The sequence below is a fragment of the Ostrea edulis genome, chromosome 3 (assembly GCF_947568905.1).
Source record: "Ostrea edulis chromosome 3, xbOstEdul1.1, whole genome shotgun sequence".
Classification (NCBI taxonomy): Eukaryota; Metazoa; Mollusca; class Bivalvia; order Ostreida; family Ostreidae; genus Ostrea; species Ostrea edulis.
Genome location: NC_079166.1, coordinates 12,522,236 through 12,537,711, shown reverse-complemented (window position 1 = coordinate 12,537,711; position 15,476 = coordinate 12,522,236). Strand labels below are relative to the sequence as shown.

Below are 15,476 nucleotides of genomic sequence, written 5' to 3'. Positions count from 1 at the left end.
GTATAAACTCGTTACATCAAACGTTAAAAGTAAGGAATTCGGATCTACCATTTCCGGGGTTTTGTTAAGACAATCCATATTTACCAGAATGTAGCTTGGAATTTTGTGCCCAGATCTCTAGAAAATTACTAAGTCTGTGTGTTGGACATGCAGGGCTAACAATAGGTCAGTGGTTTTAGATCCATTGGTATATATGATTGTTTTTTGCTCTTCAATGATGGTTTTGATTAGGTTGCATTGATGTATTTTCGGTAGCCCATAGGGATTACTATTTTTGCATTTCAAAGTTTGTTAAATAGTGAAACGTTTTCTCCTTCACATGTAAAATATGTCCGTATGTATGACTCAGCTCTTTTGATTCCTTTACGATATTTCTATCAGGATTTTCTGGTAGTTTTACATGAAAGGTGAAAATAACGAACATTGATCAATCTCATAATTCCTACAAGCAATACAAAATAGATAGTTGGGCAAACACGGACCCCTGGACACACCAGAGGTGTATAAAAGTTCCCCATTTCCTAGATGTTGAAGCAAAGGGAATTTATAGAATGCTTCATACATACGGATAATTGCTCCTCCTTTGTCCTTTAAGTATGATTTCAGAGTCATTCTGTAATTTTTGAAGGGCTTTTTCTGTATTACATTCAAATTGTTTTTAACTATCTTTTTGTTACACTGCTATGATTTTGTAGCGTTAAGGACATCTATAGAGCAATCTGAGTCCTTGTTTCGCCCCCTTCGTATACGTATTGGTATGCCTTTTTTATTCCGGATGATACAATCATTATAATTTTCTGCACGTCCAAAAATTCCTTCAATCCTAATTTGAAAAAAAAAATGAATTCGTCTGTATTTTTCCAAAGTCAGATTGTCGTGGTTGAGTGTTGGTGTAAGTGTAAAGCCCTACTCCAGCGTTTCTATTTCCTCCTTGGAAAATGTACTTTTAAGAATAAGTATGGATTACAATGTCTTTGGTAGTCTACTTTAGTATGTTTTCATTTTTTTTTTATTTTAATGAATTTGACTGTGCGATACCAACTCTTTCATTTTTGACTGTTTATATCTGAATACATACACGAACAAACTCCCAATCAAATACATGCAATGTCATTATAGTGTAGCAAGAAATAATAAAACACAGTTCTGAATGCAGGAAATTTATTAGAAATTTGATGCCTTTCTTTTCTTAAGGCGGGAGAATGGTATCATCCTCACACATTACGACTTTTCTACAGGAACAGCACTGAGGCAAGTTGAGCTTGATTAGCTTGAAACCACAACTGTAACAGTAAACCCAGACACGGAAGTATCGGAATCCGGCTTCTAGGCAAGAACTGGACTTTGGCCATTTTTGGTTCCCAGCACAATAGTCCCTACAGTGGAGATTATAGCTTCAAACCATTGGTTCACATATATTTTCATATTTATTTCATATTTCAACATCGATGAAAATTTCAAATGTATGTACTACACAGCTTAAACAAACGTCACAGATACAGATAGAGAGTGAGAGGGATGTAGACAGACAGACAGACGGACGGACAGATAGACAGACAGAGTGACATACTTAGGTTTTGAGCAAGATGCAGCTGTAACACACTGGTAGTCAGGCTTAGCCACGTCGCACCACTCCTTTCCAATGTATACCTTAGTGACCAGTTTAAGCTCGGTCGGACATGTTTCGTCTTGTCCATTATAGTGATAGTCGTATCTGTTTCATACAAAGATTAGCTTATATTATTTATCTTTCATGAGACATATATTGATAACCGTTGAATAAGTTTAAGACATTGAACATTGAACAAGGGGAGTAGAGTTGGAATTGATAACAACGTTAGGTAAGAAAAATGTACATAAGACAAAACAAAAACAAAAACAAAAAACAACCGGAAACAGAAATAATAATACTTTTATGTTCCTTAGTTAATATGGCTTGCCAAGTAGCCTTTGCTTGTTACTTGATAAAGGCAGTGAAAACAGTGCAGTGATGTGAATTGAAAAAATGTCATTTATTTTGAAAATGACGAAGTTATATATAACAGAATAGCTAGTGGGGGTCAGAATGAGTCGAAAACAAAAATACAAGAACATATGTATCACATAGGTATGATTATGCAATATACATGTACTTTTTGCGTATAATTGGTATTACATTTTCATATTTTCATGCCGCTGCCTCAAGATTTTCGAACGAAATATTCCTGATATATTTTCCCAATACAAGCTATACTTTGAAATCCCTCGTTATATTACTAAGGATTGTATCAAACAGAGACGTTTAAAAGTTTTTGTTGAATCAATTTCATTTTGTGACATAATCTTGCATAATCTCTTATTTAAATATGTAGGACTCCTCTAAGTGCGATTACACTCCAAAGTGCGATGATCGGCACCACATCCTGATGGTGTTTCACTACAAAGTGTGATTTTCCACACTCATGCGCCACAGTGTGATGGTATGACACGCCAAAGTGCGATGGTGTGAGATGACAAAGTCCGGTGGCACACACTAATGCTCCAAAGTGCGATGGAGTGACCCGCCGAAGTTCGTTGGTTTGTGAACGACTCAGTGTTTTGGTACAGGCTGTACCAACCGTGTGTTGTTTCACTACAATATCAGTGCAAAATCCATGCAGAAAAAAACCCTGACGTTGCATTTCTACGGTATTATTTTGAAAGACGTGAAGAATGATGTCACAATGATGTTACGTCACAAATGTTACTGAACCCCGCACCATCGGATTTTGGCGTGACCATCGCACTTTGGAGCGACCATCGCACTTTAGAGTCTTAAAAAAATATATCTAACTACCAATTTATACAAATGTGGACTGACATAAAGAAATTCGAGGTGCAGGTATACGGACGTTTCACAAAACCTGTCGTAGTCGTAGCACATAGGATTCGATTTACGTGTGACTTTTTAGAAGTCTTCTCTCTGCGAAGGTAGATTTAAAATCAATCTTACCGAAGAAAGAAGTATTCATTCATCATTTCCTCATGATTTTGAATATAATCTTATCGTCTACAGTAATTGAATACATATCCATGTTGTCAACGAAAATAATGGAAATTTTGAGTCCGATCTCTAGTGTAACGTAAATAAAATTTATGAAATGTTAAAAAGATTGATAGGGTGGTTTTTATTGATTTACACGAAACTTAAAATTGAGAAAAATAATAATGTAAGAAATATAATAAAATATCTACATTTTATTAAATTTTAGATTTCATGTATCGATTTGCTCAAGTGCTTGTTTGCTTGTTTGTTGTGCTGTTTTCCGCCACACTCAACATGTTCTCAGTTATCTGGTGGCGCCCGGTTTTTATTGGTAGAAGAGAGGACCAAGAAGCAATGTACCTGGGAAGAAACCACCGACCTTCCGAAAGTAAACTGGTAAACTTTCTCACTTATCGGCGCGAGCGGGATTCGAACCCGCGCCGATAAGAGGTGAGATGCCGTGTAATTTTGAGTTTGATGCTCTAACCATCGATAAGTAAATTAATTCAAAGGATTAATTCAAGCATTTAGTTAGTTGTATGAAAGGTATATCAATCATAAATGTTACCGAAGAAAAATTTTGAATTCTGAAGATTTCGGTAAGAATTCATGTCTTGAAATCTATGCCTAAAGTTTTCTTAATGGCTTTCCCTGGCCCCAAAGGTCGTGGAATTTGGAGATATAAATCGACACTACATGAGCAGGCTTGCATATGAATATGAGATAATATATCTATTGTGTTTTAAATTATTTGCAAGAAACATTCGCGAGTGACATGTTGAACAACTTCTGTTGTCCTCTGTCTCTAGGGTTATGTTGGGATTGTGAACAAGTCTACACTACAACGAGTACCATCACAACTTGTTTTCAAAAGATATTTTGCTGGGTGCATCATTACGAATTGAATAGTAAACCCCATCTGTGATCTTACTCTGAACACAATACTGTGTTGAAACATGATTATATAATTTATGTATATCTTTGCCTATATAAATTCCATATGTTTTCCACAGTGTTACCTTTGGAAGTATTTTGATATTTTTATGTAAAATTGAAACCATTCTACTGGGTTATTGAGAAAAAAAGATACATAATGTTACACTATATGGGTACATCGATTACCATCACATGTTGTACTATCTGGATAAAGTGAAGATAACGAACAATGCTCAATCTCAAAATTCCTATGAAAAATACAAACTTGGGAGTAGGATAAACATTGACCCCTGGACGCATCACTGGTGGAATCAGGTGTCTAGGAGATGTACGTATCCCCTGTTGACCGGTCACACCCGTCGTACGCCCTAGATCTTGATATGGTAAACGGAGTAACCCGTAGTCAAATTTATTATGTAAAGAACTGTTACTAAATACATATGGAACGCGTCAGTCATCAGTTGATATAGTGACCAATTGTACTTATAAAGTAGATCGGTTTGAGAGAGCATTTTGAAATAATTATTTTAGATTTTTCTATCTGAAACTTTGGAATCCTACCTAGCTCCTATCCTGGCCGCAGGGTTCATGGTGTGAAAGAGGTAGGGGCTTTAAAAGCCTAAACGGCCTCATCTCAGAATGAACTATGTTTTCTGAATATGCCATGGATATCGATTTCTTAGAAATAACACTAGATTGTCCAAGGAAATCAAATTCAAAAGATAACTTAAGTTAAGAGCACCCCACGTTCAGAACGTTAGATATAATCTTTATTATGTAACATTTACATAATTTATTTTCTTCCTGTTAATCGAGTTAATGATATCAATGGAATATAGTCAGAAACAAAAAGTGGATTTATGATGAATTTGTTCAGGTCCTTAGTTACAGCAGAAGTACCCCACGGCAGTCATACCTATTCCCCATCCGCCTTGGTCCATAGAGTGATTAAGTCGAATGCAACCACGTGTTTCGAAAATGTACTCCCATGTTTATTTTGTATCCAGTAGGTGTTGATACTTGTACACACTCACAAAATGTATTGCTTATTTTTTTCTGTTCTCATCATCTTAATCATAACTACCACCACTATTCTCTGATGCTTCTCATGAAATATTGTCACACTCAGACAAACCTTGAATTTAATACCGACATCTACCTGCACATGTACATGTATACATACTTTAATGTTTATAAAATATAATTATAAAACTATTAAGTTTTCACCTAAATACTCACGCATTTTCGCATTCTATTCTACTGTTCTTCAGGGATTCTTTAACAGCTGGATAATCTTTAAGTGCGTCGCAAATTTTCCGTCTAAAATCATTTTAAAGAATGTAAACATGATGGAAGACTACAGTTAATGGTCAGTAACTAAACGAAAAATATCAACATTCATGATACGGACAAATCTAGCAATGAATTTAACAATACCATGTGTGTACGAGTGCGTGGGTGTGAATGCAAGGTGAAGATAACGAACAGTGATCAATCTCATAACTCCTACAAGCAATAAAAAATAGATAGTTGGGCAAACACGACCCCTGGACACACCAGAGGTGGGATCAGGTGCCTAGGAGGAGTAAGCATCCCCTGTTGACCGGTCACACCCGCCATGAGCCCTATATCATGACCAGGTAAACGGAGTTATCCGCAGTCAAAATCAGTGTACCAAGAACGGCTTAACAATCGGTATGAAACACGTCAGACAGCATTTAACCCAATGTGAGGTTGTATTGACGAACTAGATCGTTATAACGACCATATAATTTGCGAAATGCTGACTTCAATCGAGACTGTTAAAATCCCTGTACCATCAACTTGTTTGTCAGTAGCTTACCTCGATTTAAAAACTGACTATACCCAGAAGAAGCTCTTGCATATCGAATCAATTGAGATATATAAACACCATATACAGGTGATAATGGAATATTGCTACACAAATATGGGAAGTTGACGATGGAGAAGCTGAAATCATCCCGTTTGTCATACAGTTGAGTTGTCAGTTTGCCGTTAATGTCTACTTTCAATAAAATATCTAAGTATGAAGCAGAAGTGGAGGACTCTGTAGTGTCCTTTATTTCGAGCTCACAGGGATATATCAAATCGACATATGAATGAAAGCTATCATTGTTAATAGACAAAATGTCATCGATATATCTAAAAGTCGAATTGAAGGTCACAGCGAGAGATTGTTTCTTCTCACGTAGAAGTGTTTAAATAAATTCTGCTTCATATGAATATAAAAACAGTTCAGCTAACAAAGGAGCACAATTCGTGAGAAAGAAAAAGAAAGAGCGAGTAAGAAATTTACTCTGATGTAACAAAACAAAACAAACAAAACCTACATTTCCCCATTCATCAAATTGTCAATGATATGAATACTTACTTGATCTTTGAATCCTGATCTCCATAACCAATAGGCAGCTTGCGATTTTTGGGATAACCCCATAAATAACACTCATCCTTCTTATTGTATCCTTTCTCTGCAAAATAACCGTCTGAATTCTTTCCAGCATTGATTGTTATCGACAGGGTGAATGTTATAGCGAAAACCATCAAAGACAAACCCATGATTCACAGCCTAGAACGTGCAGGAAAGAATGGAAGTTAGGTACAAACAATCATTATTTTGATTATTTCAGAACTGTGTTGTCTAAATGTATTGTCTATACTGTCTTAAACCAACTAAAGCATGTATAGGAGTAAATTAATTCATATTATATGCATTGGAAACCATTTTTCAGAATCACTGCAACACATCTTTGAAAACACGCACTTGCATGATCAAGCAAGAAAACTTTCATATGGATTTATCATATGTTTTTCACATTCTGTGACACGTTCTTTTTTATGTTAACACATGTGAAATGTTATATGCAACTGCGATGAATATGTAGTGATAAAATAGGATGTAATGGTATAAAACAATAAGGTATTCTGGTTATTTGGTTCAGTTCTGTTAATGATTTAACCGTATTTTCATAAACTTGTTATTGAAAGAAACCTTTGAAATAATATGTACATAATTTGATATCGAAATTGCTTGGCAGAGTTTCTACACAATTGAACCGTCTCCTACGGAGGACAACAGGTGACCGTTTTGTCGGTATGGAATTCGCGTTTGTCTACATCGATGTTTCTAGTACTGTATGAATGAATATAGACAAAGAACGTCTATTGTGGTTAGCATGCTAAATATACATGTATATTTACAGTAAATTATTTAGAATGTAAACTGTTGTACGATTTTGAAATAATACAATTCAAATCCAAATATCCACATTCCCTGTGATGAAAGAAAAATAAGACTGTGGTATAAGGAATTCAGAACATCATAAAGAAAATATCAAAACTATGGTAACATGGGTACCTATTTTGATTCTTTGTATCAAGTTCAGAATAATATCTAATCTTTTTTTAAAATAATGATCAATGATACACTTTTGAAAACACTCTTACCTTAAAACTACACCTATCTTCTCTGAATGTCGTTATTTTCCTGCTGTGACTGAATGCATGTGACTTGCTACCCACTTTATATTTGCTATCAGAGGATTTCACACGTAAAAAATAAAACATATAATATTATGCATTACATAAATTTTAATGTAATTAAAATGTTGAGATGAAAGATATCCCAAAATATACTTGTCTGTATTAGATAGTTGTTGTTGTTTTTGTTAAGAAAACAAGTGCATTTGACAAAAGATTAAACCGATTAGGGGTTTCATTCACTTTGATCTAAAACAACTTTATACGACAATATGGTTATATAAATTTATACATAATACATGATTTCCTTTTACCAAACAGCAAAATGATTTCATACGTTCCACACTCCGATCAAAAGACTTTATTATGTGCGATTGACTTGGTAGCAAAAGCTTCGTGCTTCAGCATACATTCGTGATGTAATAACAATATTGTAAATGGGGAAATGATTGCGGTGGTTTTAATTTGGCTATGTTCGCTGTCGGGATTTTTCCGCGAAATTAAAACAACCGCAGTTAGACCAATATGAATAACCGCGAACTTTTAGCATCGTGATATTAAAACCATTTACAGTATTGGAAATAAAAAAGGCAATGACAGCTACATGTATAAATGAAAGGTGAAGATAACGAACAGTGATCAATCTCATAACTCCTATAAGCAAAATCAATTAGAGAGTTGGGCAAACACGGACCCCTGGACATACCAGAGGTGGGATCAGGTGCCTAGGAGGAGTAAGCATCCCCTGTTGACACAAACAAAAGAATAAAAAAATCTTCGAGACGATAAACCATTTTATTTAGAAAAAAATAGCATACATATCAATCCTGGATGGTAGAGTGTAATATATGTACCACTCATTGTACTAAAGCAGTAGCATAGATTATGCTTCACAGTGCATTCATATTTTTCAGCAAAGTTACTTTCCCAGAGAACAAAGATCTGTTCTCATTTCACTGTTTAATTTTGTGGGTATAAGCATCTTTTAATACATGACACCAAAATGATACAAATCACAGTGTATATATGAGAGAGAGATATAAAAAGAAAAACAGAACGAGAGAGAGAGAGAGAGAGTAAACATAAGGCTGCCATAATTGAAAGTACTCAAATGATAATAAAATAATAAATAAATAATAAAGTTGTCATACCTGGAAACATCAAGTGTATATAAAACATATCTTTAATGTCAGGAATTTAAATAGTCAAGTTGTATGTGTTTGGATGTAAAATACTATTAGTAATTGAATTGTCAAGATCGCATGTTTTGATAACCATATATTTCAATGTTGAAATGTGTGTATTGATATCTACAAGTAATCCTTGAATAGAGAATTTTCCATTCAGATAATGCTTCCTATAAATGTATGGTTTAAAAATCAGAGAGATTAAATGTGCTTTACTGGTTTTAGGATCTGGGTTAAGTCCAGACATAAATGTTAATGGATTTCCTGGAATAACAATTCACCTTGTCTGACAATACCGGTACTCATAAAATAATATGATGAAAGTTGAAGATAACAAACAGTGATCAATCTCATAACTCCTATAAACAATACAAACTAGAGAGCTGCACAAACACGGGCCCCTGGACATACCAGAGGTGGGATGAGGTGCCCAAGAGGAGTAAGCATCCCCTGTCGACCGGTCACACCCGCCGTAAGCCATATATCTTGATCAGGTAAACGGAGTTATCAGTGGTCAAAATCAGAGTCCCAGGAACGGCCTAACAATCGATATGATGTTTCTTTCTATTCGAGGAAATTTTGAGAAAAATAGTTTATATGTAGGAAAAATCGAACAACATAAACTTCTTCCGAAAACAACACCGACAAATCTTAAAATATTTCTTCAAGTACTGTAGAATTCATTTCCTCTCTTTGGAATTACCTCTGTGTTTAGAAACGACAGTTAGATTCGAAGTTCCACAAAGTAAAAATTAAAATCAAAAAGTTCCGGGGAGAGTCGTGTATCAATCAACGTAAATTGAATATCATTTTCTGCCTTTTACTGCATTTTTTTTTTTTTTTTTTTTTTTTTTTTTTTGGAAAATTGGGGCTTATTTTTCTAGAGTGATATGGTTATTCAGTTATTTATTCTACAAAATGAAATACGCACCACATTATGCATATTTTCCAATTTCCGATAATAGAATATGTATTTATGCAATTTCAGATAGTATGGCCATCATCCCCCATAGTATAGACTTTGTCAACGGGCTCTGTGTCTAGATCGCAATTCATGTCTTCAGTCTTGCCCTAGAACATTTGACTTCATCTTTACAAAAAAAAAATATTTGCGAAACTGTGTCCGTTCAAAGGATCCAAACTAGCAACACTGTAAACACAAGACCACGTGTCATAGTAAACAATCGTCAGAAATAACATGCATACATATACCATGATTATAGAAATAAGTATATGCCTTTTATGAGATCCATTTTCAGCATGTTTCAGATTCAAATGCTGCTTAACTTTAATGCGTTTTGAAATGATTCTATTCCATAATATGTTAAGATACCTTTGATCAATAAATGAAGAGATTTATCCAAAATAAACCCCTAGCATTGAGCAGCAGAATGTCGAATATTGACGCACTGATTTTGACTACAGATAACTCCGTTTACCTGATCAGGATATAGGCATCACGGCGGGTGTGAGCGGTCGACAGGGGATGCTTACTCCTCCTAGGCACCTGATCCCACCTCTGATGTGTCCAGGGATCCGTTTTTGCACAACTATCTATTTTGTATTGCTTGTAGGAGTTATGAGATTGATCACTGTTTGTTATCTTCACCTTTCATTAAATATATTTCGCATCGTCAGTGTTAAGAGGATTTCCTTTTTTGTGTGTCGATGATTTGTATTAACACCATGCGAACGTTCGAATAAATATGAATATTTAATATCATTGTATTTACATTTAGTGATAATAAATCAAGAATAAATCTTTATGAATGCATTCTGTTCCTAAAGACACGCTCTCTCCCACAAAATTTACATAATAACCAATCTATTAGAAAATAATATTACATGCATAATTTTACCTTTCATTAATCAATAAACCAAACACCATAATGCTCCCAACAATTTTGATTGATAACTAACTACTTCAATATAATTTTGGGGTTCTTTAGATTTGTGTTTTCTGTCTTGAAAATATGATTTTTGTAAGAAATTCATCTTTGTCCTTCTTAACCTGTATAAAATACGTTTTGAAGTGCTGATTTTGACAATGAATTACCCCCAATTACTTCGTATAGATGATCAAGATATATAGCGTTCCTGAGTACATGTGACCGGTCAATAGTAACCGTTTAGTCGTCCTAGACATCTGAGCACAAGTCTAGCGTGTCCAGATATCTTTGTTTGCCCTATTATCATGTCCCGAACACATAATGTCGGGGACATATTGTTTTTCCTCCGTTTCTTATTATTATTCTCTTGTTCTTATTATCATTCCTCTTCTTGAGTTGTCCCCGCGATTTATGAAAGTGCTTCGACAGATCTATTTCAACTTTGTGAGATGATAGGGGATCATAAGGAGGGGTGAAATAAGCTTGCCAAATTTAAAAAAAAACGTCAGAAAATAAAGTTTATCGGATTTCAACCAAATTCTAGTTTTAGGGTTTTAGGTTTTGATCACCCCGAGTCAATTTTAGCATAAAAAAAATTGTGCCACCATTTTCATAATGGCCGTCATATACCGAGATATTTCAAACTGTTAAAATATCTTCGTCATTTGGGTTATGTGGTCAATTGAGGGTACACAGTTCATTTCTTGCATTAGTAATTCCTTCCATTTAATTTCCAAATGTTTCAAAATGACCAACATTTAAGAAAATGGCTGCCAAAAATCAAGTTTGACGGATTTCAACCAAATTTAATTTCTAGGGTTTATTGAGGATCCCGGGTCCATTTCTGGCATCACAAATATTTCCTGACATGTGGAGGTGTTCGGGGATATTTGTGTTGGCATCCCAACAGAGTTATAGCTTCTTGACATTGAAATATTTATACCATTTATTGAATTATTCACTGTTCGGTATATTTATCACATTTTATTCATGTATGTAGACAGATTTACATCAGCTGGTTGAAAACACCATGTAATTCATTATAGTTTGTATATGTCTACGGATGCGCTTTCCCGCATCAATACACGTGCCGTATTTTATTTTTTCCTTTTCAAAATCTGATAAAAATGTAGATTTTAATGAGATGTAAGGAAAAAGTGAAATCCTTAGCGTTTCAAAAGATATGAACGTTGATAGCTTACATGAAAAATACGAAATACATCAATTTTGATATTGTAATACCTCGTGCTTTGTGAAAAGTAATCTAATTTGAATTGATGAAACTCGATATATCTCGAAACAGCCACCGTGTCATAAGATAGATAAAACCAATAATGATATCATTCTTATTCATGAATACGTTCTATGTCCCCATCAGATGCTCTATCGCACTCTTATTCACTTGATTACCAATTCGCTCACACGTTAGTTTATACTTTATTTCATTTGAATAAGTCAACACATATACAATAAGTAATATGCACACAGGATTCGGAAAGAAGTTGTAGCAGCTTATATTAGTCCGTTTCCTTGAATTAACTTTGAATAATAATAATAATAATGTCCTTTATTTAAACAGGATAGCACAATCAGTTTAAAAACTAGTTTACATTGTGTTCCTGAAAACAAATATACACACTTATATATTAGCAGTAGTATACATGTACATATACATATACTAGCGGAAAAAAGAAACTGTACATTAGAAAATTTAGCATAATTTTTCTATATTTATTGTTTATATTTATAAAATCTAAACAATCGATAAAGGTGATGTTTTTTTTTTAACAATATCGGATAATACCCGATTCAAATGCACGGACTTTTTCATGGTTAGTGAACACATGTTGTTTATTGAAGTGTTCATACGCACGAGTTATATTGGCCTATATTGTTTGGAGTAAGAAGTGTAAAATGTTTGTTTGGACACTATTCCTTAAGGAAAGCACTTTAGTTTTGACAAACTGTACCCTTCTGTCATGCCACGGCTCAGCGAAAACCAACGTAATCGTGCTGCTAAAAATGAAAATAAAAAAATCTACATTCTTAGTAATGCACATGCAACGTAAAATCTGCGTAAATACATGATTGTATATGAATGTCCCAGTTGAAGGTTTATGTTCAATTCAACCCCACATATGCACTTATGTTTAATTACAATGAACTTCGATCTTTGTTTCTATGCGGTGACAAAGCTGGACATTATTCTTCCAGTTTACCTTGTGTATTTATCTCTATTGTTCCCATGACGGAGGAAAATCCTTGCAATTAACATGGAACTAACAAGAAATACACGGAGGGATTAACTGAAGTACACAGGCATGCTAGCTTGTCAAACGTAACAACACACGGAATATACTTTGTTTTCTGTATCTCATTTCATATCTGTTTTGTTTAACTGAAAAAATTCTTATAACAATATGATGTATACAAAGTGCTTACTATTCTTCTCTCACTTAAAATTTAAAGTTTCTTGTGTATTTTTTAAATTCGCATTTGAATTATTTATTGCATATTGAATTATTACTTTAAAAACCTCCGAATTTTTGTTAAGTTTCAGCATTGCGGAAACCATTAGGAATCAAAGCCTACAGTTTCCGCAGACTGAAACTTGACGGAAACTATATAATCGTTTACGCACGGCGTAAACCATACGGGAAACCTCAACTTCAGGTTTCCGCAGACTGAAACTTGACGGAAACTTGCGGAAACTATATAATCGTTTACGCACTGCGGAAACCATATGGGAAACCTCAACGTCAGGTTTCCGCAAGGTTTCCATATGGTTTCAGTTTTGCGGAAACTAGCGTTTTCATCCAGTGTGGGATGCTTCAAGCTGGGATGGCACAAAATATCGTAGCAAGACACTTTGGAGTTCATTGGAACACCATCCAGTTATTTTGGAGACTTTTCCAACAATCTGGTAACATTCGGGATCGACCACATTATGGGCGTCCTCTCGTGACGTCGCGTCGACAGGACAACCACATTAGACTTGTGCACCCGAGAAATGGTTTCCAGGCAGCATGTTTGACTGCTCGTAGCATTCCTGGACTTCGACCAATCAGTCCAAGAACTGTGAGTAATTGTCTGCGCGAGCACAACATCAGATCAAGACGTCCAGCGGTGGGCCCAATACTGCTTTAACGTCATCTTATCGCTATACTAGCGTGGTGCAGACGACATCTGCGATTCAGAATACAGGACTTGATCAATATTCTGTTCACTGATGAATCCAGATTTTATTTGGATAGCAGTGAGGGCCGTTGTAGAGTGTATCATTGCGTTGGGGAGAGGTACCAGGACGCTTGTGTTGTGCAACGTCGATAATTCGGTAGAGGTAGCGTTATCGTGTGGGGTGGAATAACAGCACGTGGAAGGACCCCTCTACAAATTGTCAATGGAAATCTCACCGGCGTATGCTATCGAGGCGAAATTATTCAGCGTCATGTGATATCCTTCATACAGAGACAGCAAAATAACATCACTCTGCAGCAAGACAACGCAAGGCCACATGTTGCACGTCTAGTCAGGGACTTTTTTGTTCAACAAAATGTCGATGTCTTGCCTTGACCAGCTGTTCCCCCCGATTCATCGCCGATCGAGCACGTCTGGGATGAAATGGAACGACGACTACTCCGTTTACCAAATCAACCAGTGGCATTGGCTGATTTAGGCCAGGCTTTAACCAACATCTGGACCAACATCCCTCAAGCATTTCTGAGCACTTTAGTGGCATCAATGAGGCGTCGTTGTCAAGCATGCATGAATGCAAATGATGGTCACACGCGGTATTAACTTTGTTAATTCAAGGTCGAATACCAGTGTCTTTCGAGTTTGCTGAAATTGACGTTATTCGACGTTAACATTAATGGATTATGAAATGTTGCAATGAATACATTTGTTATCAGTATTACAAAAAATAAAATTTGTTCATTGTTATTTTTTATTATTTGTTCATATATTAAATAATACACAGTTCTTTTTTCCGTTAGTATATTATGTTTGTGTCTGTTGATTTTTTTCTATATACAGAAGTTTGTTCTGTGTATGGTAAGTTTTTAAATCTCAGCTGGTAAGCGACAAACAATTTGATGTCACAGAGTTTAAACAATTTCGTTTAGAGTCAAAATTGCAAATATTTGGTCGTTAAACGATCCACTGTAAGAAAACAACCTGTCAATGGGTCAACTATTGTCTGGCCGATTGTTTGGTTGTTCTTTATACATTCATTTGACTACGAATTACTCCGTTTATCTGATCAAGATATAGGACTTACAGCGGGTATGACTGATTAAAAGGAGATGTTTTCTCCTCGTCGACACCTGACCCCACCTCTGGTATGTCCAGGGTTTCGTGTTTACCCAACTCTTTATTTCGTATTCCTAATAAGAGTTATGAGATTGATCCCTGTTTGTGATCTTCACCTTTTCATAACATAAATGTATATTATAGGCTGTAGCTAAGAGCTCTAAAGTGATCAGCCAGTGTGAGCATTCATGTATTGACAGTTTTCCTAACCCTTTTGATATACCTGCAGCTATCGATTTGAAAATTTATATGTGAACTCATATCAATGAATTACAGATCACATTTGAGTTTGGGTTTAGTTTACCTATTTCTAAATGCATTATGAGCCCTAAACGTAGGACATTGCAGGGATGTGGCTTGTTTCGTTTTTTACTTTTAGTATCATTCTCTGCAACTATTGATTTGTACATGCATACAGGAACTTACATCCATAGGTTACAGGTCAAGTTTGTTTTGGTGCTAAATCTGTTGACAATGTGACCTTTAGCTTGATTTTGACTCAAATTTCAGAACTTTGACCTTACTAAGAACTTTTGAATGGTGAAAGATAGAACTGTTATGTTCGTGTGACTAGACTTTTCTTTTCGTTTCAAAGTTATTGACCTTGTGTATTGTTCTTTGTTGTCACTCGAGGCGTAGGTAAACAAATAC

General features: G+C 35.3%; 1 protein-coding gene across 1 annotated transcript; it reads right to left on the bottom strand.

The window, feature by feature from the left end:
• Positions 1–1,027: 1,027 nt before the first annotated feature.
• Positions 1,028–7,469, bottom strand: LOC125674070 (uncharacterized). Its single transcript, XM_048911111.2, has 5 exons — positions 7,406–7,469; positions 6,333–6,527; positions 5,180–5,260; positions 1,571–1,714; positions 1,028–1,376 (listed from the first exon to the last, which is right to left on the bottom strand). The coding sequence occupies exons 2-5, from the start codon at positions 6,515–6,517 to the stop codon at positions 1,190–1,192; spliced, it is 597 nt and encodes a 198-aa protein (XP_048767068.2). The 5' UTR covers positions 6,518–6,527; positions 7,406–7,469; the 3' UTR covers positions 1,028–1,189.
• Between the last annotated feature and the right edge of the window lie 8,007 nt (positions 7,470–15,476).